Source organism: Xenopus laevis, chromosome 8S (assembly GCF_017654675.1).
Source record: "Xenopus laevis strain J_2021 chromosome 8S, Xenopus_laevis_v10.1, whole genome shotgun sequence".
Classification (NCBI taxonomy): domain Eukaryota; kingdom Metazoa; phylum Chordata; class Amphibia; order Anura; family Pipidae; genus Xenopus; species Xenopus laevis.
This window is the reverse complement of record NC_054386.1, coordinates 80279434-80305997: the sequence shown is the minus strand read 5'-3', so window position 1 is coordinate 80305997 and position 26564 is coordinate 80279434. Positions and strand designations below refer to the sequence as shown.

The following is a 26564-nucleotide window of genomic DNA, read 5'->3' as shown; positions in this document are numbered from 1 at the left end:
TATTCAAACAGTTCACTAAATGAACATTTTTAAATTTACATTGACTAGCTATAATTTTGCATACATTTAAGCAGTCTAGATATGGAGAATGATGGCAAAAGATAGGGTTTGGTATATTAGTTTTTGGTTATAATCTTATACCACACGTATGGGGTTGTACATTCTTAACTGCCAAAAAAAAATATTCCTGACTTTATATCAGTCGTGCATGCAGCATGTTTGTCTAGTGGTGTTGGTGGCCAATATAAAGATCTCCCATGGATAAAGCAAGCAGACAGAGATACAGTATATAAAAAAAACAATAAAACAGACAATAAGTTTATGAACTCCCTTTTGTTATATGTACCCAGTCTGTCAGTGACTGCTAAGGCTAAGACTGCAGACTTTGGGAAATAAAGCAAATGTCTAATGTCTCCATTAGACAAACTCATTATGGAGATAAAAAATCAGCATGGACCGAATTCAGGGTTCGTTCGGGATTTGGCCAGTATTCGGATTATGCCGAATCCTTCTGCCCGACCGAACCAAATCCGAACCCTAATTTGCATATGCAAATTAGGGGCGGGGAGGGAAATCACATTACTTTTAGTCATAAAACAAGGAAGTAAAAAACTGTTTTCCCCCTTCCCATCCCTAATTTGCATATGCAAATTAGGATTTGGTTCGGTATTCGTCCGAATCTTTCACGAAGGATTCAGGGGCTTTGCTGAATCCAAAATAGTGGATTTGGTGCATCCCTAATAAAAAATAAAATCTACTGAACATTTGATTGGGTGGCTCACCTTTAAGTTATATTGTATTATGTTATAAAATGGCCAATTCTAAGCAAAGCGGTGTTCCTTTTGTAGAGGGGATTTATAAGAATGCTGAGATGCTGCTAATTTCATTGTTGTCTGGAGCCAGGGTTAAACTGTCCATCCAAAGTACCAGAGGATGTCCCAGAGGGCTCTGGCCCTAGTACGAAATTCCCTATAGAAATAATGGAACAAATAATAAAAACAGTGTTCCTTTAGTACCAGAAAATGAACAACAAATGGAAATAGCCTAGTTGGTTATATCCTGGCAAAATCTATTTAATAAATATCACTATGGTTATGGCTGTGAACCTGTAATTAAAGGTTTGTTTAATATGTGTTTTAATTTTCTCTCTAAGGGATCATCTGATTTAAGATGCAGAGAATTTGTGTTCAAATAGTTGTTAAGCTTTTCCTGTTTACATAAATCTGGGTTTCAGAAGCAGCATTGTTTTGAAGGGCTAGAGTGAGCCAACTCCCTCTTGTTCTTTTGGTTGTGGGAGTCAACTTTACCTTTAGAATGTTTCCTGATAAAAGGGAGCTGCACAGTGAGAGAAGTCAAGGAGTCTGATCTGTCAGTGTAAGAGCACCCATGGGTGACAGGGAGCTGTCTTGGAAACAGGTTTTATGATGTATGTTTCAAACACTACAGTGAACTTCTATTTAAATAAAATATCTTTCAGTGAAGAATTTGGGTTGGAATCATGCACGTGCAACATATTATTATGTATTTATAATGCACCAATGCATTCTGTAGCATTGTGCAACAATAACCTTTAGAGGCCCAATAAATTAAGGCATATATTGCATAAACAGGCATACAGCCAAGCATACATCTTCATATGATTTTCATTCATATGAGCACAGGTAGTAGATATCTGAATAACCTGACATGAGTGTCATAACATGTTTTAGTCCTACATTAATACAAAGCATGAAAATCAGAAATGAGTTATTTTAAAAAAGTTCTGCTGAGGTAGAATGTACAGTGTGGTGCATGGCATTTCTATTTGTTCATTAACCTGATATGAATTCACACATGTATTCTGTCATCGCCCTTTCCAGCAGGTTATTCTTTAACGTGTGCATGTATTTTGTTGAGTGGAGCTCCTTACTGTAGAAGCTGCTTTGTAGTTCTATTTTGTTCCCATTTCCTCAGGTCTGTGATTTACATGCAAATGATATTGGTTAGTAAGTAGTAGTAGTGCTGAATTAGTTAAGTAGCTAACCTCTCTACTGGGAGAGATGGAGTCAAAGACTCTCTCTCATTCTTTCTCCTTCACTTTTTCTCTTTTATCAGAACTTCATCTTCCACGTGGCTGTCTCTCTCTCTTTCTCCCCTTCCCATTTTCTATTTACCCATTTCCTCCTCTTTTCTTTCACCTTCATGACCTCCTATTTCTCTGTTTTGACACTCTATCTCCTTCTCTATCAATCTCTCATTTTCTCTATCACTATTTCTCCCTGCCTCCTTTCTTCTCTCCCTCTCTCTCCCAGGACTTCCTTTCAGACATGGCTATGACAGAGGTTGATCGGTTCCTTGACAGAGAGCACCTTATTCTCCGTGAGAACACACTTGCAACTAAAGCCATAGAGGAGTATCTGAAACTGATAGGACAGAGATACCTCAAGGATTCCATTGGTAAAGATGTGATTATGTGTGTATTGTAGCTTTCCCGTATATGTTTTCCAACTTTCTCTCTTGTTTTGTGTGTATGATTTAATCTGTGTCCTTTCCCTTATCATTAAATGTTTGTTATTTCACCCAATTCTGCTGGTTATCTTTTTTAAAATGCATTGCTTCTTTCTCAGGTGAGTTTATCCGGGCACTGTATGAGTCTGAGGAGGACTGTGAGGTTGATCCCATGCGTTGTCCACCCTCTGCATTGCCCGATCACCAGGCCAATCTCAGGATGTGCTGTGAACTCGCCCTTTGCAAAGTCTTTAACTCTCATAGGTACGTATAAGGTCATCATGTCATATTATCTATTACACAGACATAATACATTCTCGAATTTCGGAGTCATTAAAGGGAAACTATTGCGAAAATGAAAATTTAATATGAGTTTCAGCATACTGAAATAAGAAATTTTCTAAATACAAGCAATTAAAAATTCCCTACTGTTTCTGAAATAATCAAATTTATCATCACGATTCCTCTCTCAGCTTCTTCATTCAGGAGTTGGGTGCCAGATGAATGATCCAATATATCTTATAGGGGGGGGGGCTCCTTTTCCCTATAAGAGGTATTAGAGCTCACTCTATTAAATCGCCAGAAATCCTGTCTCTCTACATGCAGAATTTGTGCAAAAGGCAGTTATTTTGTTAGGTTTTGTTTGTACTGGAATCAGTTATTTTAGTGAGCTCTAATACATCTGCTAGGAAAGGGAGCCCCCCTATAAGATATATTGGATCATTTATCTGACACCCAACTGCTGCATGAAGACAGAATAAAGAGAAACAGATGCTGAGAGAGGAATAGTGAATATAAACTTGGTTATTTCTGAAACAATACAGAATTTTTATTTGATTGTATTTAGAAAGTTTCTTACTTCAGTATGAGGAAGCTTATATTACATTTTCGTGATAGTTCTCCTTTAAAGATAGAGTATAATGGTTCTATCCTGCAACAAGGTGGGAGAGACTGTGACCATAATTATATGACATAGAAAAAAATTAAAGCAGACAGGAAAAAAAGACCATAGAGATGGGGGTGGGGTGTCTCTGGGCACTTATAAAAAGCATTGTTCAATTATATTTTAAATTTAATTTCTTTAATATAAAGAATATTTCGGTTCTGTAGTATAAATTAATGCAACCCCCTTCTGTCATAAAAATATAACTTTAATTTCTCCACACTATACTGTTTAGTGCTTACTTTGGTTATATCTCTTTGTATGCCACTTTCTATGTTTAACCTCTTATCTGTTTGTCATTTTTTCATAGTGTGTTTCCTAGGGAGTTGAAGGAAGTCTTTGCCTCTTGGAGGATGCGCTGTGCAGAGCGCGGCCGGGAAGATATAGCAGATCGACTCATCAGTGCCTCTCTTTTCCTCCGATTCATGTGTCCTGCAATTATGTCCCCTAGTCTCTTCAGCCTAATGCAGGAGTACCCCGATGATCAAACATCTAGGACCCTCACGCTCATCGCTAAAGTCATCCAGAACCTAGCCAACTTTAACTACAAGTGAGAGTAGTGACATCAGGGGGAGTGTGGGTGGCATTGAATGGTCAAAGCCAAAGAGATTCACCCCTGCTCCCAATGTGGTATAAAGATGGTTTTATTAATAAATGTATGCTAAAGACAGTTAATTACATTTTAATATATTCCCACTGGTATTTGTTGTCCTTGTGTTACTATAATGTTCAAAGCATCTTTTATATCTGCTTATAAAATATAAAATAGGTTGTATTGCACTTTGCTCCATGTAGCCTCAAGCCCAGTAACATATGCTTAATTTTTTTGTTATAATGCATTGCACTCTTTTTCCACTTCCCAAGGGACAATGGTCTTTTATATATTAAGATATGCCACTACCCCCCCTCCAATATTACTTAGATTAGTTTGGCCTAAAGGTGGCCATAGACGCACAGATACTATCTTACAAAACAAATTTTTGTGTGATATTTAGTGCATGTATTGTGGGAAAAGAACCGACCAATATTGGTAGAAGACTTGGATATCGATCGGCTTGTCGATCGCGCTGGACGGAAAATTTTGGTCGGGTGCCTTTGAAGGCACCCAAACATTGGCCATTGTTAGTGTTGGATTGTCAGTTACAGGTAGATGTTTTCCAAGAAAGATCGTAATTGTTACATCTATGGCCAGCTTGTCCCCAAGTTATCCCCTAGAACCACTAAATCGCCATAGTTATGTTGACCAGGCAAGTCGGCATCTAATGATTAATTGCCAGAGATATGCTGTTTTATCATTTTTGACATAGTACTAGAAAAATTGAGATTTAAGACATGAGGGAGCTATGAACACTGGGCATACTTGCACCTGGGCAGCAACCTCTGCATGCTATAGGTTACTGTCTAGGTGCATATTTACCCAGTGTTGATAAAGATGCCCAACATCTACATATAAAATAATCCTTGTTTTAGATGATAGTGAGATCAGTATTATTGATGTACATCAGTACTGAGATACTGCTCTCAGCAGGTTCAGCAGTAAAGAAGAATATATGACCTTTATGAATGAGTTCCTAGAGACGGAGTTGGCGACTATGCAGAATTTCCTGTATGAGATCTCAAACCTGGATTCGCTCACCAACAGCGGTAACTTTGAAGGCTACATTGACCTTGGGCGGGAGCTGAGCACACTTCATGCCCTGCTTTGGGAGGTGATCCCCCAGCTTAGTAAGGTGAGCAATGGCTTAGTAGCCAACAATTACTACACGCTCAAGAGCTACAGAATGTAATGAAATCGAGTGCTGAATTACAGATGTGTGTAATTCTCCTGTCTACTGGAGTTTTTTTACTGTTGATGCCACGTTTTGCCTCATTTTTGTTATTAGGATGCACTTATAAAGTTGGGACCCCTTCCACGCCTCCTTAATGACATCAGCCTAGCTCTCAGGAACCCCCATATCCAGCGACAACCAAGCCACCAAGAACGACTGCCACCCCCAAAACCTGTCATTCTGAGGGGTCCTTCAGCTGAGCTGCAGAGCTACTTGGTGCGAGACCTCAACAGGTATATTTATACTTTCTACAAAGACTCTCATTTAAGAGAATGTATAACTTATTTTAACCTTTAGATTTAGGATTTTATATGCCAGCAGCTATTGATCAAAAGGGGCATAAACTTAACAGGCTTTACCATTGTTTTTTTCCACTAATTGTTCATAAATACATTGGCATAGGTCATTCTGCAAAGACAGCTGCCTAAGTTTCTAAATATTTTTGTGTCATTTTTAAGATTAGTCACTCAGGCCTGGATTTGTGGAAAGGCCACCAAGGCCCGGGCCTAGGGCGGCAGAATTTTAGGGGGTGACATGCTGCCCAACCACACCTGCATTGTTTCAGAAACACAGGGGATGCACAGGACATACAATATTTTATTGCTCCAGTCCCGATGATGAAAACTAGTGCGAATAAAAGGAAGGGGACGGGGGGGGGGGACAAACGACTGCAGGCCTAGGGGTGCCCGCTATGTAAATCCAGCCCTGTAGACACACATATATGAAATGTTTGATTTCATACAGATTTCTAATAAAAATGTATCCCTCCTGACCAGATAGTAATAAAAATACTGGAATGCTTTTCTTGCTTTAGAAAGGAATAACATCTGACGAAGCATCTCTTGTAATTGGGAGTTCCGACATTTTATTTAGCAAGAAAAGCCAATTTTCACACAATATGTTGTTAAAGATATATGCAGTGTTAAAGGGTATAGTTTCTGTGTTTAAAACTACATGTGGCAGTAAAGAATTAAATTTATTAGAAATAGTGTTAAGCATAATTGCTTAACATATAAGGGGGTTATTTATTAAAGTTCAAATGCCAAAAGCCTGAAAAATTTGTGTTTTTTTACTATGAAATCTGAATTTTTAGTGAAAAAAAAAAATGTAAATTTTTCGGGATTTATTATACGTCGAGGATGGAAAAAGTCAGAAACCAAAATCTGGCATCTCAGACCTGCCGAGGTTACATATAAATCGATAGGAGAAGTCCCTAAGATATTGATATTAAAGGAGAAGGAAAGCTACCGAAGCAGTTTATTGCCAATAGATTAGCCACAATAGTGAAAGCTATAACTATATTTATTCTGCAGAATTCTTTACCATACCTGAGTAAACAGCACTAGAAGCTCTCTCTGTTTGTTTAGGATAGCAGTTGCCATATTATCTTCCTGCCTGAGTCTCTCCCTGCTCACTCATAGCTCTGGGCTCAGATTACAGCAGGGAGGGAGAGAGCAGCAAACTGAGCATGCTCAAGCCCTAGCAATGGAGGTTATGCTGAAAACAGGAAGTCTGATACAGAAGCCCATGTGTACACAATAGAAGGAAAGAAACATGGTGTTTCTTTTGACCAATACTGACTATTGGTGTATTTATATAGATCTTTCTGATAAAGCTTAATTAATTTTAGCCTTTCCTTCTTCTTTAAACATACTTGAACATAAATATGTTTTATAAAATGGGTACGTATGTGATTAAATGTTTAAAATATTATGATAGTAATATCCATTTAATATTTTTAAAAATAAAGAATTTTAAGTTTATTATCTGTATCATTGTAATTAAATGAATCATTGAGTATACCAGTACTTTTTTTTTCTCTGAAAGTAACTTTATCAATATGGAAATTAAAAGTAAATTTTCATATAACACTGTGGAAATAAATATATTCATAATCATCAGTATCAATAACCATCTCCACCTTTATTTCAGCTCTATTGACATGACTCGCCTACCCTCACCAACTAAGGATAAACCATCAAAAGATATGTTTTTTGTATCACGTCGCCCTCTTACTCGCTCCTCGCCAGCCTACTGCACCAGCAGCTCAGACATCACAGAACCAGATCAGAAGATGCTGAGCGTGAACAAGAGTGTGTCCATGATGGACTTGCAGGATAGCCGAATGAATAGCGTAACCAACTTGCAGGCTGTAGGTGACCTGCTGAACTCCAGCCAGGCCTCCATATCAGGGGGCTTACGTCCGGGGGGCCGGCTCTCCCAGGGCAGTGGATCCAGCATTGCAGCGGGTCTGAGGCTCAGTCAAATGGGGGTCACCACTGATGGGCTCTCGGCTCAACAGCTACGCATTCCGTTGTCCTTCCAGAACCCACTCTTCCACATGGCTCCTGATGGGCCTGGTGGGCCCCCATCTCATCCTGCTCCTCACCGACCAGACCCTGGAGCTGATACCTTTGCTCCTTTCCATGGTTATAGCAAGAGTGAGGACTTGAGCTCCGGGAAGCACATGCTTCACAGTCACAGCTACAGCGACGAATTCAACCGGCAGGGGTCAGAGTTAAGGTACCCGCCCCGCTAGGGGGCAACCAAAGAGATGCACAACAGAGAGTAGAGAGGAACATATATGTATGTGTGTTTGAAAACCCAGTACTTGCTCAAATTTATATTCTCAAGGGAAATCTAAAAAAAATGGGAATTGTCCCATGTGAGATTTACCTCTTTACATCAGTCTTCAGTGTTGGTTAATTAAAATGAACTGACAGTGATTACTTACAATTCTATGTTTGGCCATGGTACTTGTATCATTTACATATACTCGCATGAGGTCCTAGATTTACAGTTAAATGGGACCTCCTTTTTGCTAGGTTTTCCCAGATCTATGACCCAATCACAGTATATCTGTGCACTAAGGCCAACATTGATTGATAATTGTGTATTATTTTTTATCCTCAAGTTTTGTAAGTCTGAATAGAGTTTATTAGAGTTTATTAGAGTTATTAGAGTATAAGACTAGCTATTACACATTACAGTATTTTATCTGTGGCATTGTTCAAATGATAGCATAAACAAAAAATTCATATAATATTTGTGAAAGTGAGTTGCTGAGACCTGCCCTTTCTTTATACTTACAGTAAAAGGCAGTTATCCCTCCAGGACAATCTTCAGCAGATGCTGTCACCCCCTCAAATAACCATTGGGCCTGGAGTGCCACGAAGGCAAGACTCACAGCCTCCCCCTTTGCAGAGGGGAAAATCCCAACAACTGACAGTGCAGGCAGCCCATAAACCTCGGCCAAGCAGTGGCAACCTCCTACAGAGTCCAGAACCAATGTACGGGGCTGCAAGAACTAGGCAACAGTCAGTTGAAAAGGATGCAGGTGGCTTGAAACCCTCAATAACAAAGCAGGTATAAACCAGAAGATGTATATAATGCTACTTTCCATTACATCTCACTTTAGCCTATCGTCCTCACTCTCTCCCCTTTCAGCTCTTGTTGTTTAACTCCCCCATCTTTTCATTTAGCCTGATAGTTCTCATTTCTTTTGTATATTGATATTTTATTTTTCATGTATTCTTAGCACTCCCATGCACAGGCCACTTTGAACCCTGTCACCCCAGCCTCAGAACGCACAGTTGCCTGGGTATCCAACATGCCCCACCTTTCAGCTGATATTGAGAGCGCACACATAGAACGGGAGGAGTATAAGTTGAAGGAATACTCTAAATCAATGGATGAGAGCCGTCTTGAAAGGGTAAGAACTTCTGTAAATGAGGGATATTTAGTATTTTGGTGGGATTTTATTAATTTCTCTTCTTACATTTTACTTCTTACTACGTTCTTTCTTAATTTTCCATGTGTTCTCTCTCCTTCCCCACACATTTTGTATTTTTCCTACAATCCAAAGGTAAAAGAGTATGAGGAAGAGATTTACTCTTTGAAAGAGAGGCTGTTGATGTCAAACCGGAAGCTGGAGGAATATGAGAGGCGTCTTCTTACACAGGAAGAACAAACTAATAAGGTGCTGCATCAATATCAGTCACGTCTGGAACAGAGTGAAAAACGTTTGCGACAGCAGCAGGTTGAGAAGGACTCGCAGATAAAGAGCATCTTAAACAGGTTAGAAATGGTAAATACTCTATTCTTTACTTCTGGGGATTGGGGGGGTGGAGGGAATGGGGATCCTGAGAGCCTAGGATCCCTAAACACCACCAAAATGTTGCATAGCATTGATATATTCTAGCTCATTAACTTCATCAATTTGTTTGTTACATTGCATTAATATTCTGAAACCAATAGTTTAAAACACCAATAAACTGTTGGGAGCATGTGTGAAAATCTTTATCTGTCTGGATATGTATAGACTCCTACCAACAGGTGCTACTATTACTTGCTGACTGCAAGAGCATATGCCAAGACCTAGGGTGGGAAATCCTACGAGTATCTTTGTCACCCAGAAAGTACAACATTTATGTCAACAGGAAATTACAATTTTAGTAGTGTACATCAGAATATATTTGAATCTAACTTATATTTTTATTTATACATATTATAACATTAAACAAATTGCCATTAATCCATTCAATATTAACTGATTACTATGTCTTATGACAGGGTATTCATATAAAATTGTGGCCACGCAGTTTAGCACCTTTGCACTTTTTTTGTATTCACCTGTGTATTTATTTTGTTCTCAGTGGAAAAATGACCAAATCTTATCTTATTCTACACAGAAATCCTAAAAATGGACTGGGAAAAAATAGTGGCACCTTTTAGAAGTTGTAAGCAATATTTGCATTTCACGCAGGTGATTCTCCTTTAATTTGTAGGTAAACTCATGCATTGCAGGTGCCTGCAATTTAAGAAGTGCACATTCAACCAGTATGAATTGTCTATGTGCACCACACAGAACATGGAGAAAAGGAAGAAAAGCAGAGAACTGTCTGAAGGGGTGAGGCAGAAAGCACAGGCAATCTCAAGGCTACACATCTATTTTCTGTGACCATCAAAAGCAATGTTATCAAGAATTAGAAGGCCCATGGCACTGTAACTAATATCCCTTAATTTGAAAACAAGAGCCATATTGATCATAGATTGCAGAGAAGGATTGCTCTTATTGTGGCGAGAGAACTTCCATCAACTGCCTGACATTCAAACTGATCTTTAGACACAAGGTAACACAGTGTAAATTTGCTCCACCCTTCACCTACTCAGTGAAACGGGATTCTATGGGAAAAGACACACGGCGACCCACTGCTGACCAAAAAAAACCATAAGAAAAGCCAGCTAGAGTGTACCAAAACATACCTGAACAAGGCATAATCCATTAGGGACAATGTCTTGTGAACAGATTAAACCAAATGATAGTTTTTTGTTGAAGCACAACTTCTCTGTTTTCATGGAAAATTAAGACTTTATCTCTACACTAAACATAGAGGAGGTTTGCTGTGGGTTGCTTTGCTGTCCCTGAAACAAGTCACCTTGAATTTGTGCAAGACATCTCAGATCATGGGTCTTCCAGCAGGACAATGACCCTAAGCACACTTCAAAAAGCCAGGAATGTTAAAGACAAGGCTTTAAACTGTTCATAAGTGGTCAGCAAGTCCAGATTCTTATCCCATTGTGTATTTGTAGCAAGATCTGAAAACTACATTTGGTAGAAGGCATCCTTTACATCTCTGAGAATGGGAGCAGTTTCTTAGTTTGTTAATAGTCTCCTGTATGAACAATAATCTGCATTTCCTTGAGAAAACAGGTGTAGTAAAATGGATTGTTCCAGACATTGTTTAGAAGAACAGCGTACTTTACAGTTGATTGGCGAGGGGAAAACATATTAAGAAGTGCAGAAAATCATAGGCTGCTCAGCTAAAATGATCTCAAATCTTTAAAATGGCAACCACAACCTGAAAGACGGGGAAGAAAATGGAACACCACCATTTGAATGGATAGAAGAATAGCCAAAATGGCAGACTCAACAATAATCCGCTACAGGATGATCAAAGAAGGTGTAAAGTTATCTGTGAGTAATGTTACAATTAGAAGATGCCTATGTGAAGCCAAGCTATCGACAGTCGCATTGTTGAAAAAAAAAGACGTGCTGAAGAAGTTACAATTTGCCAAAGAACACATTGACTGGCCTAAAGAGAAATGGCACAACATTTTGTGGACTAATGAAAAAGAAAACAAGATTGTTCTTTTTGGGTCTAGGGGCCACAGACAGTTTGTCAGACGGACCCAAACACTGAATTCAAGCCACAGTACAGTGTGAAGACAGTGAAACATGGTGGCACATGATATGGAGATATTTCTCATACTATGGTGTTGGGCCTATTTATCCCATACCAGGGATCATCCATCAGTTGCAATTTATCAAAATAATTAAAGAGTTCATGTTGCCTTATGCCAAAGACGTAATGCCCTTGAAATGGGTGTTTCAACAAGACAACAACCCCAAACACAACAGTAAACGAGCAACATCTTGGTTCCAGACCAACAAGATTGACATTATGGAGTGACCAGCCCAATCACCAGACCTTTCCAATAGAAAACTTGTGGCGTGACATAAAAATGCTGTTTCTGAGGCAAAACCAAGAAATGCAGAAGAATTGTGGAATGTAACAGGTGCCAGAAGTTGGTCGACACAGATGTGCAGCAGTTCTCAGAAACACTGATTATACAACTAAATATTAGTTCAGTGATTCAAAGGAAAGCGAAATCTTGAAACATTTTCAGTTTATTCAGTGAATGTTTGAGTTTGTAAAGAAGAATGCAGACACTGCTAATTTTTGGAACTGCCTAATAGTGATGGGCGAATTTATTCGCCTGGCGCGAATTTGCGCGATTCGCCGCCAGCGAATAAATTTGCGAAATGCCTGAAAAAATTTGCAGGTGTCAAAAAATTTTTTCGCCGGCATCAAAAAAACAGGCATGGCGTCAAAAACTAGACGCCACGCCTTTTCCCTAATTTTTCGCCATTCCGTGAATTTCGCACGAAATTCACTAATTTTCCGGCGAAACGGCGCAAATTCGCCCATCACTACTGCCTAATATTCCCTTTTCTTCACTTTCTGTAAAGGAATAACAAAAAATGTATACATTTTTCTTTGTTTTAATTTGGAATTGAATGTGCAGGGTTCCCAATTGATTTGCATGTATGGAAATAAAAGCTATTATAAGGGTTTGTGTATGTGTGTGTGTGAGAGACAACACAGCAGGTTAAGAATTGTATGTATCAGTATATTGCAATATACTCAATAAAAGAGAACCAAGCAAACTAAGCAGTACTTAAAGGAACAGTAATACCAAAAATGAAAGAAGTTTCAAGTAATTGATATATAATGTACTTTTCTCCTATGCAGATTGAATGGCTGCCATCATGGCTACATAGTGGCTTGTTTTTATAAATGTTCTCTTTGAAACAAACACATGAGTTTTAACAGTGTATGGTAACAGTACATTATATTTTAACTAATTTAAAACACTTATTTTTTGTTATTGTTCCTTTTAACATTATTTAGAGGTTGGCCGTTTGTTTTCCCAATTGGATTTTTTATGATTGAACAAATTTATAAATAGCGTGATGTTTTTGCCTTTTTCTGTAGATGTGTGAGATATTGTGTCTGTCAGGTCTCAATAATGGCTATAATTTATATCTTTATTGATAGTATGACAAAAACAGGAATACTGTTTTGTTTTAGGCAGGTTAAAAGTGTTGAAGATGAATGTATTCCCCTAAATCTCTCTCAATCTCTCTCTCTCTCTCTCTCTCTCTCTCTCTCTCTCTCTCTCTCTCTCTCTCTCTCTCTCTCTCTCTCTCTCTCTCTCTCTCTCTCTCTCTCTCTCTCTCTCTCTCTCTCTCTCTCTCTCTCTCTCTCTCTCTCTCTCTCTCTCTCTCTATATATATATATATATAAATAAATATGTGACTGTGCCTGTACCAATTTAATCATGTGGCTGGTCCAGTGTTTGCGCATTGCCTTTAAGATGTAATTAGTGAATGACGGGCTTGAGTAAGGGGTTGGTATATTCTGAAACAGTCCATTACAGTATTTGCATGTTGTACATTTTTCCATACATATTCATATATAAAGATATAAATGTCTTATCACACTGCCCTATGGCAGACAGTAAGGACACTTGCACTTGCTGGCACTGAGCTCTACATCTAGTGCAGAGAATAGCCAGATCCTGGATGTTAAATGGCCATTGCCAGGATGGTGTCCAAGGGGGCAAGCAGAGTAGAACAGGGTGGGACCTGATCAGACAGGGCTGGAGCAGATCAGGGGCAGGGTTGGAGCAGATCAGGGGCAGGGTTGGAGCAGATCAGGGGCAGGGTTGGAGCAGATCAGTGGCAGAAGGATTTTGGGAAGGCCACTGCTCAGGGATGTCACTGAAGTTAATCTATCCCTGTGCCAGAATGTAATTCTAGACACCATGCACGACAAGTCGGATGGCAAAGATGTACTGAATGTTTGAACTTTTTTGAAGTGTTACTAACCATAAATGTTTTTGCAATAAAGTCAAAATAACTTTGTTAAGCTAAAAGCCCATTATGAGACACAACATTATTCTAGATATTATTTAAAACAAAGTCTTATGGATTTATGCAAATGGGGTTGTGGAAGCATTCCCCATTTGCAGCCTAAAAAAATATATTTAACATAAATACAAAAAAGAGGGGAATCATCAATGGACATTCACTGGTCCAGTGTTTTATTAGTAACTCATTCTCTGCAAGTGGAGACATCTAAGAAACAAGGGTTTAGTTACAAGGATATGGTCATAAAATTTCCAAGAGGCATACCATGTCAAGGCAGACCCCATGTGGGGGTTTTAATAATTTGAATGTGGTCATTTTACTCAGTTTAAGCAGTCATTTTGCATTAATGCATTTTAAGTAAAGAAATCGAGTGGCAGTTTCCATTTATGAAATTGAAGGCGTCCATTCAAATTCCATGCAAATGAATATGCCAATTACAAATATAAATATCTTTGTTTTCCAATATGTTGGCAGTCTTGCTACACAGTAGTCAAACTGTCCTGCCCTCTGTAAACTCAGAATTCTGTCCTCAATCTGCACTTCAGTGGTTTATCATCTATTCTCCATCCTCAGCAGCTTTGCATTATTGCAACTTTCTTGAACTATACTAAAAGAGCATCTGCTTGCAACTCTCAGAAGCAATCACATATGCAACACCTCAGCAACATTATTATCACTGCAAACACACTCATCAACTCCTCATATACTGATGGAAATCTTCTGCTCTGAGTCTTTAGAATTAAGCCTTATATCTATAGGATGTGTGCATGCACTTATATACGATGCCTCCATGTAAAATGCAAGTGTCGTTTTGCTTGCTGTCATCATCTTAGATATCAGAAAAGGTTCCACTTATACAGTTCATATTCTTGGTGGCGCGTTCAGCGGCTATTTTTGTTTGGTCTACAGGTTGATGGTGGTGGAGGAGGAGATCAGGAAGGATCACTCGCAAGAACCCATCGATATGAAGAGGAGACTTATCGAGGCTCAGGTGGAAATTACAATGTCATTGTGCGTTTGTGTGTGACATCTTCATCACACCCTGTCCCTGTCTTTCATCTCAAGAGGGAGAAAAGAAAAAAGACTTTGGGGAGAACAAGGATACAAAGAAATCTAGGGCTAAATGAAGAAATAGGGGGGTAAGAGACACTACAATATACCGTGAGAATGGAAAACACTGGAGCTAAAATATGCAGAACATGGCAGGAGAAAGATGCACTGGAAATAAGAGGAGATAAAAATAAAGATTAAAAATTATATCATGTCACGGCTACAGTTGGCAGTTAGTTACCTTTCTCATGATTTGATTTGAATATGCCCTTAATTGTAATCATGAGCATTTAATATTGAATCCTCATTAAAAGTGTCCCTGTCATATCTGCATTATTACTGATGCCATGTACAACCCCAATGAAAGGGCAAGAAGGGGGATATACATGTATACAATAAGATATGACTATACTGTACATTAAAAGAGTCGTTAGCCATCATTGCTCCATTCAAAATACTCTATAAATTATTTCCAAATGCATTTTCAAATATTACCTGTGATTTATATCTAATGAATTACCTATACATTATTTGAAAGAGGTGCAGTGAGGGACTGAGCCACATGGAACATTAGAAAGGTGTATTTTGTGCTTGTAAAAGCAGCTTAATGTACTGGGCAGCCATCTTGACTGAAACTGTATGAGGCTCAGAAGTCCAGTTATCTTTAATATGACACCCAAAACTATTACCCTAATATAGGGCCCTAGAGCAAATAGTGGGCTTCTAATGTTCTTGGAACAGCAACGGTAAGTGATGAATGAAAAGGAGAAAGTCAGTTTCATTCCTTCATCCATGTCCTGTCTTAATCACCTCATATTCATATTCTTCTGCTGTGACAACAGAACAGCATGTCTGCAAGAGCCATTCTGAAGTATAACAACTGGGCCAAACACATTTTATTTGGGATTCATCCTGAGGGTCCAGTTAGTTTGCCACAGAAATGCTCTTTAAATCTGTTTCAGTGTTTTTTTCAGCAGAGAGTACGTAATGGAACAGTCACCCCAAAAAATGAAAGTTTTTTTTAAAGTAATTCATTTATAATGTACTGTTGCCTTGCACTAGTACAAACTATAGTTTATATAAACAAACTGCTGTGTAGCCATGGGGGCAGCCATTCAAAGCTGAAAAAGCTCAGGTTTACATAGCAGATAACAGATAAGCCCTGTAGAATACAATGGGAACTTTTCTGTTATCTACTATGTTACTTATTCCTTTTTTCAAACTGAATGGCTGCCTCCATGGCTACACAGCAGCTTGTTTATATAAACTATAGTAGTACTTATCTGTTATCTACTGTGTATCCTGTGCTTGAATGGCTGCCCCCATGGCTACACAGCAGCTTGTTTATATAAACTATAGTAGTACTTATCCGTTATCTACTGTGTATCCTGTGCTTGAATGGCTGCCCCCATGGCTACACAACAGTTTGTTTATATAAACTATAGTAGTACTTATCTGTTATCTACTGTGTATCCTGTGCTTGAATGGCTGCCCCCATGGCTACACAGCAGCTTGTTTATATAAACTATAGTAGTACTTATCTGTTATCTGCTGTGCATTCTGTGCTTGAATGGCTGCCCCCATACTACACAACATCTTGTTTATATAAACTATAGTAGTACTTATCTGTTATCTACTGTTTATCCTGTGCTTGAATGACTGCCCCCATGGCTACACAGCAGCTTGTTTACTGTATATAAGCTATAGTAGAGTTTCTGAAGCAAACACACCAGTTTTTACCAGTGCAGGACAACAGTGCATCATATTTTAATTACTTTAAAACAATTTCATTTGTTGGTGTTGCCGGTCCTTTAACTACTGGTTGCTTGCTGTATCATAGTTTATGAGCCTAAAGTCGGTACCTAGTATAATTACATTTTGTTGCATTTTTCAGCAGTGTTTACTTTTTCCCATTAGAAAACAGACTACAGTCGCTTAGTTGCTAGCCTGCAACAGCAAACCTCTTCCTTAGCTATATCACAGCCAGTACACAATGAACTTTATAAAGATCAAAAGCAAAAAGATATAACCTTCTGCACTCCTCAATATGCAGAAAGTCTTACCCCCATATATAATAAAAGTCACTAAGTTCGCCCAGGAGCAGTAACCCATAGCAACCAATAAAATGTTTGCTTTTCAACAGGTGACCAGTAAATTCTACCTGCTGGGTTACTGCCCCTTGCAAACGTAGTGCCTTTTATTACATAACCCCTGTAGGGGCTCATTTATAATTAACCGAGGGTCTGGACTGAGTAAGGTTCTTCATCTCACTTGCATTTTTTTTCTGCAATATGAGTGAGATAGGAGAAGGTAAGAACTCGTGTTTTTAACCTTATTTTACCCAATCTGACTCTTGATTAGTACTTAATCAGTCCCATATAGTCCATTTATATTAAGAGGTGGGAATCTTCAGCATGTCACTCTACTGATGTTCCCAAATTACAGATTCCAGCAACTCTGCGCACTTTAAGCTTTGAAGGCGTGCGGGAAATTGTTATTTGGCCATTGGATTGTACTGTCTATAGGTATAATTTCCTTCACAATGAATCATTCATTTAATAACTTATGTATATGCACTTGGTAATTACATTTTTTATGATTTGCTATTCTTAGGTTTTACAAAGAGATACAGTGCAGTGTACAATGTCAGATCTGGAACTTTTACCTCATTGCACTATGGCTGAACAGTATTATTCTGGTGGATGTGTGAATGCCCTTGACAGAGTCATACTTTATATATTATTAATAACTGTGGGTGAAACATTTCTTCTAAAATTGACTTTAGTACACACAGAAATTGTAAATTGTTCAAGTGGGGGTCTGTGGACCAATATGTCCTCAGGTCCCCACATTTACTGTCCCCCATTCTTGCTCAAAGTTCTATAAACCCTTTTGAATGACAATAATCTAAAGGTAGAACTGCTTATGAATCAATTAATATCATTAGGCCCCCAAAAATATATTGTATATTAGGTAATTGGCACACAACAGTAAAAACAACTTTATAGACAATCAGTATAGGAAACAGTAGGCTAGTGTGATGGTAACCTTACATTTAATTAGAAATATAACTTTTTTGGTATCTTTTTCTTTTCCCTTACTTGTTGTGTAGATTGACATGCTAGTATACAGCTGATGTTAATGTTTTCAACCCAAAAATGCTCAAATTCCCATTATTGGGCCAGAAACCACCTGTTATGTGCAGTGACAGGCAGTTTTCATTCATGTCTGCAATTAGCAATGTCCTTCCAGAGAAACGTTATGGGTGCAATTAGCCTCACAGTCTCTTTTGTCCTTTTTATTTGTGCTTCTGATTAATAATTTGCAGTCATTTATTCCATGTAATAGGACTTCTCTTAATCCTAGTCAGTGTAGCCAGCGGTATCACATTACTGACTGCTAACGAGTACATTTTTGACACCCATTTTCATGGATACTAGCCGATTATTACAGGGTATTTTAAAAGAAATGCCAAATCCATTGAATGTACAATGAACTGCAGCAGAGACCTTAAAGTCTTAAATAATAGACACCTCAGTAGCCCAGCACCATAATAACCTTTCTTCTCTTCCTGGAAACAAAATATCAAAAATCACATAATTCTTTGCCATTCTGTGAGAGGTTGTTTCCAGATGCAGCATGTACTGAACACTGCATGTCTACCCTTGCCAAAGTGAATCCTCACTGTGAATACCTAGTAAATCAATTCACTACGTTTTTTCTGTGGCTGGTGCTCCTTTTAGGAATATACTGTCTTGGGAGAAAAAAAACAAATAAATCTAACTGCCATCTAATTTAGCTTTTCCATTGCACATGCACATTAGAGTAAAATCTGAAAAACTGTGCATGCACAAATCTAAGTCTGTATATACTGGCTTGACAATTTTTTAGACATAGTGAAAATATCTGCCAGCATAGGTGTTTACCACCTGTTCAGTTTTGACCCAAACAGTTTGGTTTTCTTAGGCCTGTTTGGGTCTCAACTGTCTATTTGGGTTTCAGCCAACAATAATTTGACCAAAAAATATCAACTTCTTATGATACCCACCATGATTTTTTTCTTTCAACATGGCTTAATGATTATTATTACAGAAAGATAAAACAATCAGTGAAAAATGAGGAATTGCCATTGCTGTTTTTCAGATCTTATTGGATAAATGGGTTCTGTATAATAGATCCGATACCTTTTTTAAAGCATTGGGCTTCCTCATCAGCCAGAATACAGACAGAGGTAGGGTTGCCACCTGTCAAGTTTTGAACTAGACATCCTAGTTTTTTAAAGGACTGTCCGGTTCAAAACTTTCTATCCAATTTAAAACACTGAGGAAATGGACCAGAAATTCAGCTAATTGCATCATAATCCCAGCCAACATCATTGTACCTGTCAATGGCATCATTGTGCCCTCCCCCAACATCACTGCCCCACCCCAATGTCATCAGTCCCACCCCTTTTGTTTGGGTTTAGCCAACAGTAAAAGGTAGCAAGAATAAATAAAAATATATGGGTCTTGCTACATGCCCAATGACTGTATTTTCACCTATTGCATATTAGACAATGATATAACATATATATATCAAGAAGGAAGCAGTTCTGACTTCAGAAGGAAAGATCAAGAAGGAAGCAGTTCTGAGTTCAGGTTATAGGGAAAAAACTAAAAGGTGTATCAAAGGAAAACTATACCCCAATCAATATAGGTCTCTATAAATATATGGCATAAAACAGCTCATATGCATAACCCTACTTCATGTAAAATGAAATTTCATAATAATAGTAGTAGTAGGTGTCACTGGGTAATTCTAAAAAGTAAATTGCCATTTTTAGAAATAATAATTGCAAAATTTGTTTGGTAATACCTGGCTTAGGAAAGCTTTACATTTGGGGGCACATTTACTTAGCTCCAGTGAAGGATTAGAATAAAAAATACTTTGAATTTCGAAGTATTTTTTTGGCTACTTCGACTACGACTTTGAATCGAACGATTCGAACTAAAAATCATTCGACCATTCGATAGTCGAAGTACTGTCTCTTTAAAAAAAATTTCGACCACCTACTTCGCCACCTAAAACCTACCGAACATCAATGTTAGCCTATGGGGAAGGTTCCCATAGGCTTTCTAGCCAATTTGTGATCAAAGGAAAATCGTTTGATCGATGGATTAAAATCCTTAGAATTCGATCGTACTAAATGCGGTAAATCCTTCAACTTCGATATTCGAAGTCGAAGGATTTTACTTCGACGGTCGAATATCGAGGGTTAATTAACCCTCGATATTTGACCATAAGTAAATGTGCCCCATAGTCTCCCGTTGTGCTTTGCACCCACTGGTGTTCCTGCACAAATGCCAACGATGACATAGTTTGTGCAATTAACACTCATTGGCAGGTTCAATACTTTGGACTTTCAGAATTCAGTGCAAATATTTGTGTGGCAGTGGAGGGAACACATATGGGGAAACAATATTCATGGCCCCGTTTTTTAGCAAAACAACATGGCCCCATGTTTATATTACAACACTAATTGCAGGAGATGATTAAGGGCTGAACTCCTGCAGTTTAACAACATTGCAACTACAAACTACATACATCCGACAGGACACGCTGCGTCTTCATCCGACAGTCCGAAGCATATTGTTTGTAGCTGCGATGCTTCTATAACTAACATTATATTCGGTGCCTCCAGCTGGTCGCCTGCGTTTCCTCGCATCCCTACCCAGCACTCCACATCGCTTCTGCCCTTAATGCAGTTAATGGAGCTTGTTTATTCAAGCGGGATGATGACAAATAGAGTTCCCTCTTAGACTTCCATCACCTCACAACTAGGTGTTAATTACATTAACCTCTACAGAGAACCCTAGCTAAGGTACATTGATCAATATCTCTATGGTTAGGATTTCCCATCTACTCATCAGAAAATGACAACATTTTTTTAGTGCTAGTTGTTTCTGTGTATCAGAGCCGGGCCAACCCAGCCACACGCTTGAGTGCACATGCGCGAAACTGAGCTCGAACTCGAAACTGCGCTCGGACGCGCATGCGCAGAAGCGCTATTACAAGAAATTATCTGTGGCAGTCGGCAAAAGACAGGACCGGACAATGGGGTAGGCATCAGAGCAGGTACGTGTCTGGCGCCCCCCAGCTTTGCGCCCTAGGCACGTGCCTACTCTGCCTACCCCTAGTTCCGGCCCTGCTGTGTATACCATGCCTGAAGAAGGGACCTAAGTATTCCGAAAGATTGCATTTGTTATCTACTCGTCCAATAAAAGGTATCACCTACTCTATATTTTCTGGTTCTTGATCTATAGCTAACGGTACAATAATCTACTACTAGAGTTCCCTCAAGACAACTAATTAGTTATTTTTTATGGAAATCTATCAGATAAATCCAGTTTGGAAACTATCCCTTATTTATAGGTTTACAGAATGCATCGGTTACATACCTGAGGAATACCTGAGACTGCACTGTAGTTTGCAGATTGACTGCAAATTGAGTTAAAGAATATTATTGGGGTAATGTAATTAAATTCACAAAGTGAGCTCTAGGTCTAGTATCAAGAGACACTGATCAGCAGGGCCGGAACTAGGGGTAGGCATAAGAGGCACCTGCTTAGGGCGCTATGATTGGAGGGTGCTGGGCAGGTACCTCTTGAAAAGCCTTCTGCCTACCCCTAGTTCGGGATTTCTTTCTGCCATTGGCTCTCCTCAATGCCGCTCACTCCTACATTGACGTCACTATGTGTGTGCAAGCATGTTTGCGTGAGCATGCACAATGGCTTAAGATGGTCAGCTGGGTTGTCTAGGACATCTGGTCGGCTTGGCCCTCCCCTGCTGATCAGATATATGTTTTTAAACCTGAGGTTAATAAATACGTATTAATTAAATACAAGATCCTAGTATTGGTGCGGTCCATTATATTATTCATATTGAGATCTGCTCTTCATACCTTCCTATCTAATAAAAAAGAGATGATCTTTATGTGGACACACAATGTAAAACAGAAGTATAACACCACAAACTAATGATTATTTGAAAAGTTTAAAAATGTAATTGAAAACAGAGGGATGCTGATAGTAGTTATCAAAGCAGCAATGGAAATTCAGTCAAAACAGCATTATTTCAGTAGCCTTTCAACAAGTTCCATAAAAAAACAGTGCTCAAAAGAGTTGACACCCGTCACGACAGGAATTAATTGTATTTTTCCAGGTCTGAACTCTTGAAAAATCAGCAACGTTTTGGTTGAAGAAGATGTCTTTATAAACAAAAAAAATAAAATGGTCAAAGTGGAAGCTGTATTCAAATAAATCACTTTCCTTGAAGATGACTATTTCTTCAACTTCACTGCTTAAAGGAAAGACTCCATGGTTCTATATACACTCTATGACTAAAATGATCTGAAACTCCTTTTTATTACTTGAGCCATAACTATTGTTTACAATTTAACACACAGCCGTGTAATCTCCAGCAACAAACACAGTTAGTAGAACGGGTCATGCTGAAGAGCTCAGTCACTTTGTCACCCTTATAAAATACCACCTTTCCAGCATCAGTGTCTGTCCTGCTAGAGATGCCCTGGTCAAATATAAGTGAAGTGATAGTGAAATGAAAATGTCTAGGACCAACAGTTTTCAGTCGTAAAGTGGTAGCCGCACAAATTTACAGGAATGGTCTACCAAGTGGCGAAGCATGTAGTGCAGAACAATTGCATGTGTTCAACTTGAAACCCTCATAACCGAAGTCCAAATAGCTGCCTTCAAGCCTAACGTCACCTTGTGCAATGACAAGCATTGAATGCTGTAAAGTTTGATGCCTTGGACTCTTGCAGTGATGAAGCACGTTTGTCTGATGGACAATTCTGCATATGATTGAAAACTACCTGAGTGAAAGCATAACTGTAAAATCTGGCGGATAAGTGTAAAGTTTTAGTGAAGGAGAGATAATGGTCTAGGAATGTTTATATAGTTTAGTCTAGGGATCCTATATCCACATTATGAAAGCCGTTTGGAGAAGGCCCTTTTTTGGCACAGAAATGCCCCCTGAAAAAAGCAATTCGTCTTCTAAGATGTGAATGGAAGAACATCACTGGCCTGCACAGAGTCCTGACCGGTACCATAGCTATGGTGATTTCTTAAGATTTGGGCAGTGTTAGATATCTGCCACAAGTATTACGTATTTGACCAAAAAGCTTTGCCTTGGTTTTTTTTATCTGACTAAAAAAAAAAATACGTGCTCTTTGGAGAAATTCAGATGTACTTTTATGTGGTTCATTTAAGAAGTGGCTTCTTTTGTGCCTCTCTTCCATCCAACCCAGTGCTATACAGAACTTTTGATATGGTTCCCATTCCTACAGTGAAGTATGGTGGAAGTAGAATCATGATGTGGGGTGTTTTTCATCAGCAAATACTTGGCATCTTGACAAGAAAGAAGGAAGAACTGATTACAAATTACAGAAATATTGCCAGAGAACTTGCTTCAGTCTGCTAAAAATACCTAAATCATGGGCTGACTGTCACCTTCAACAAGACAATGATCTAAGCATATGACCAAACGCTAATAGTTAAGTGGTTAAAAATAATATATAAACACAATAAAGAGTTGTACTACAGAATGTCAATGATCAAGACAGAGACCTGATTTCAATCTGTTTAAACTTTGCGTTTCACACGCATCATCTGACTGACGTGAAAATCCTAGAGGAATTCTTCCTGGAAGAATGGGCCAAAAACCCACCATGAAATGTGTGAAAATCTGGTTTATACTTTTTCCAAAGACTGATATTGCTGCAAACCACTAGTTTATACAATATTATGGTATGAGGAGTGAATATTTATTTAAACAGGTTAAATCTCTTTTTAGACATGTTTCTGCAGATGTGTTCTAACACAAAACAATGTTTATTTAAAATTGAAATTGAGGTTTAGTGATTTTAAATAAAAAATATTACAGAGAACAGCATTTCAGTGTTGGATTGGTTATTTAGTGAATACAAAAAATGATTGGCGAATTTCTCCTGTCTCGATTCGCTGGAAAATTTGCGAAGTTCCAGAGAAATTGGCGAAACTGAGAAAATTCGTGGAACTCGAAAATTTACTCCAATTTTGGACGTGTTCCGAAAAGTCGCCTGCATCAATTTTGAGGTCCGCGTTAAAGTCAACGGGTGTCCAAAATTTTTTGTCGTTTTGCAAATGTATTCACCGGCGGCGAAACGCGGAAATTCGCTGTGAATTTGTACCAGGCGAATTTATTCGCCCATCACTAGTTCCCAGCTATACCTCCCACCTGCCATATTTGCCAATGACTGCACAGAGCTATCTCTCACTCTAAAATGATAACCTCTACACCATTCAACAAGAGTCTACTTCAATTTCAGTTACAACCACACAGATGCTTCAGGAAGGGGCAGTGAAACTAAATGAGCAGATACTGAATAACTAGAGTAAATATAAAGGGAGTAAAATAGAAGAGTGCATAGATTAGAAATAAACAGCAGAAAGTGAGGATTAATGCATAAGGAAAGATGAGGTCAAATGGAAGAAAATGGTGAAGAGTAGGGAAACATATAAAGGCAGCAGAATGATGAATCGCTGGAGTAGAAAAAAACTAAATTGTGAAGAAAGGAAAATAAGGGCGTATGAAGGAGAAATGAAAGAGCAAAACTGAGAAGAGGAGTGGAGACGATCTCCTGTTTAAAGGAGAACTAAACCCTAAAAATGAATATGGTCATAGTTTATATACTGAACCTATTAATATTATATTATCAAGCAGGTAATATAAGCTGATAGTACAGGGCTGATTATTAAATTCTGATGCTAGTTGCACTGGTTTCTGTGCTGTCATGTAGTAATTATCTGCATTAATTACTAATTAGCCTTATATTGGGATATTTCTATATGTGTACTGTATATTGTGAGTGGGTCCCTAAGCTCAGTAAGTGACAGCAGCACAGAGGATGTGCAGTGAATCAGCAGAAAAGAAGTTGGGGAGCTACTGGGGCATCTTTGGAGACACAGATCTTTACTGCTAAAGGGATATGGTTGCCTTGGGCTGGTACAGAAGCCCAAAACATAATGTACAACATTTCTAGCCTACTTCTTTAGTTAAGCTTTAGTTCTCCCAATGGAAGCGGGTAGAGAAGATGGGTGAGAAACATGAGGGGTGTGGGGAAGAAAGAATGAGGAGAGTCAGGGGAAAGTCAAGCGTGGAAGAGAAGTAGGTTGAGTATTGAAGATGTGAAGTATGGATAGAATGCAGTGGTATCCACTTGAACAAAAAATATAAAGAAAAAAAGAAGAATAAATACAAACCATATATATATATATATATATATATATATATATATATATATATATATATATATATATATATATATATATGTATTTTTTGTTCAAGTGGATACCACTGCATTATATATATATATATATATATATATATATATATATCTATATATATATATATATATATATATATATAATAGAAAACGTATATATATATATACTGTATATATATATATACTGTATATATATATATATATATACTGTATGTATATAGATAAGATGGGGGAAGAATGACAGAAGTTGCAGGAATGGTTGGATTGCAATGAAATCAAAGTGGTACCATTTTTATGAAGGTTATAAATTCATAGTAATGAGAAAATCAGGCCAAAGATAGGCCAAAGCAATATGCTTTCTTCAGCTATGGCAGCTTGAGCACTTTAGTTATGGCCTAGTAGGAGCTTTACACAGAGGCTCGTGGTTCACTAAAAGGACATGACTTAGTGTGGTAAATTTAAATTTTGTGTCGGGACTTTACTTTCTGGACACCAAATTTTATCGTAAAATTACAGTATTGTTAATTGTTTTCCTCCACCCAATCAAATCTTACGATAAAACCATACATTTGAGTAAAGATTACATATATACAATAGAGGCACCTCTTTCCTCCTAGAATTGTTTTATATATACAGAGACAAACTGTCTTGATGTGTTCCATATACTTGGTTGTTCCAAAATAACAAACAAAACAGTTTTCTCCAACCATAGCCCATCCAGATACAGAAACATTGAAAAGACAGCTTATCACCTTTTTCTGCTTCTAAGTGGTCTGTATTTTGTTCCCATGAGAGCAGTTTATGTGTTTGTATACATTGGTCTAGCGGAGAAACAGTTTCCATATGGCGGCTGTGCAATGAGGTCCCTCATGAGACTGTTGAGGCTTTTTTTTTCCTTTAATATTCTTGATTTAGTTTCTGTCTATTTCTGTTGCTCAGCTTAGGTTTGTCATTGTTGTTTTCCTACAGAATGTGTTTTTCCAAATTAGTTTGATGCCATTATTACTTTGGCCAATGTTACTCTTTGAAAGGTGAGGTCTCCAAGGTTCCTGTACCTTCTGTTTGGATACCAGCTGCTTGTTCTGTGCTGTTTAGATTGTTCATGATACTTAAAAATGCACATATGAGTGTACTCAGCCTCATACATGTTTAATGTGTTTTCCATTAGAACCGGTATAGACATCCATTGCACAATCATATTGTAATAGCATCATAATTTGAGTTGAGAGCTGAAATTACAACATTAATATTGCAGTTTGGGTATAGGGAATGCTAGTACAGGCATGGGGTCCGTTATCCGGAAACCTGTTATCCAGAAATTTCTGGATTACAGAAAGGCTGCCTCCCATAGACTCCATTTTATCCAAATAATCCCAATTTTAAAAAATGATTTCTTTTTTCTCTGCAGTAATAAAACAGTGCCTTATACTTGATCCA

General features: G+C 38.2%; 1 protein-coding gene across 9 annotated transcripts in view; it reads left to right on the top strand.

Annotated features, from left to right (window-relative positions):
• syngap1.S (synaptic Ras GTPase activating protein 1 S homeolog) overlaps positions 1 to 26564 on the top strand; it is a 138575-nt gene that overhangs the window by 111244 nt on the left and 767 nt on the right. For 5 of the 9 annotated variants that reach the window (XM_041575202.1, XM_041575207.1, XM_041575209.1 and 2 more), the window contains 10 exons: positions 2292 to 2436; positions 2607 to 2751; positions 3741 to 3980; positions 4956 to 5160; positions 5314 to 5492; positions 7192 to 7782; positions 8352 to 8625; positions 8798 to 8971; positions 9125 to 9336; positions 14666 to 14747. In XM_041575202.1, the coding sequence (XP_041431136.1) occupies positions 2292 to 2436; positions 2607 to 2751; positions 3741 to 3980; positions 4956 to 5160; positions 5314 to 5492; positions 7192 to 7782; positions 8352 to 8625; positions 8798 to 8971; positions 9125 to 9336; positions 14666 to 14747 (2247 nt within the window). Of the gene's footprint in view, positions 1 to 2291; positions 2437 to 2606; positions 2752 to 3740; positions 3981 to 4955; positions 5161 to 5313; positions 5493 to 7191; positions 7783 to 8351; positions 8626 to 8797; positions 8972 to 9124; positions 9347 to 14665; positions 14748 to 26564 lie in introns of all 9 variants that reach the window. The other 4 variants (XM_041575205.1, XM_041575203.1, XM_041575206.1 and 1 more) reach the window with 2 other exon arrangements.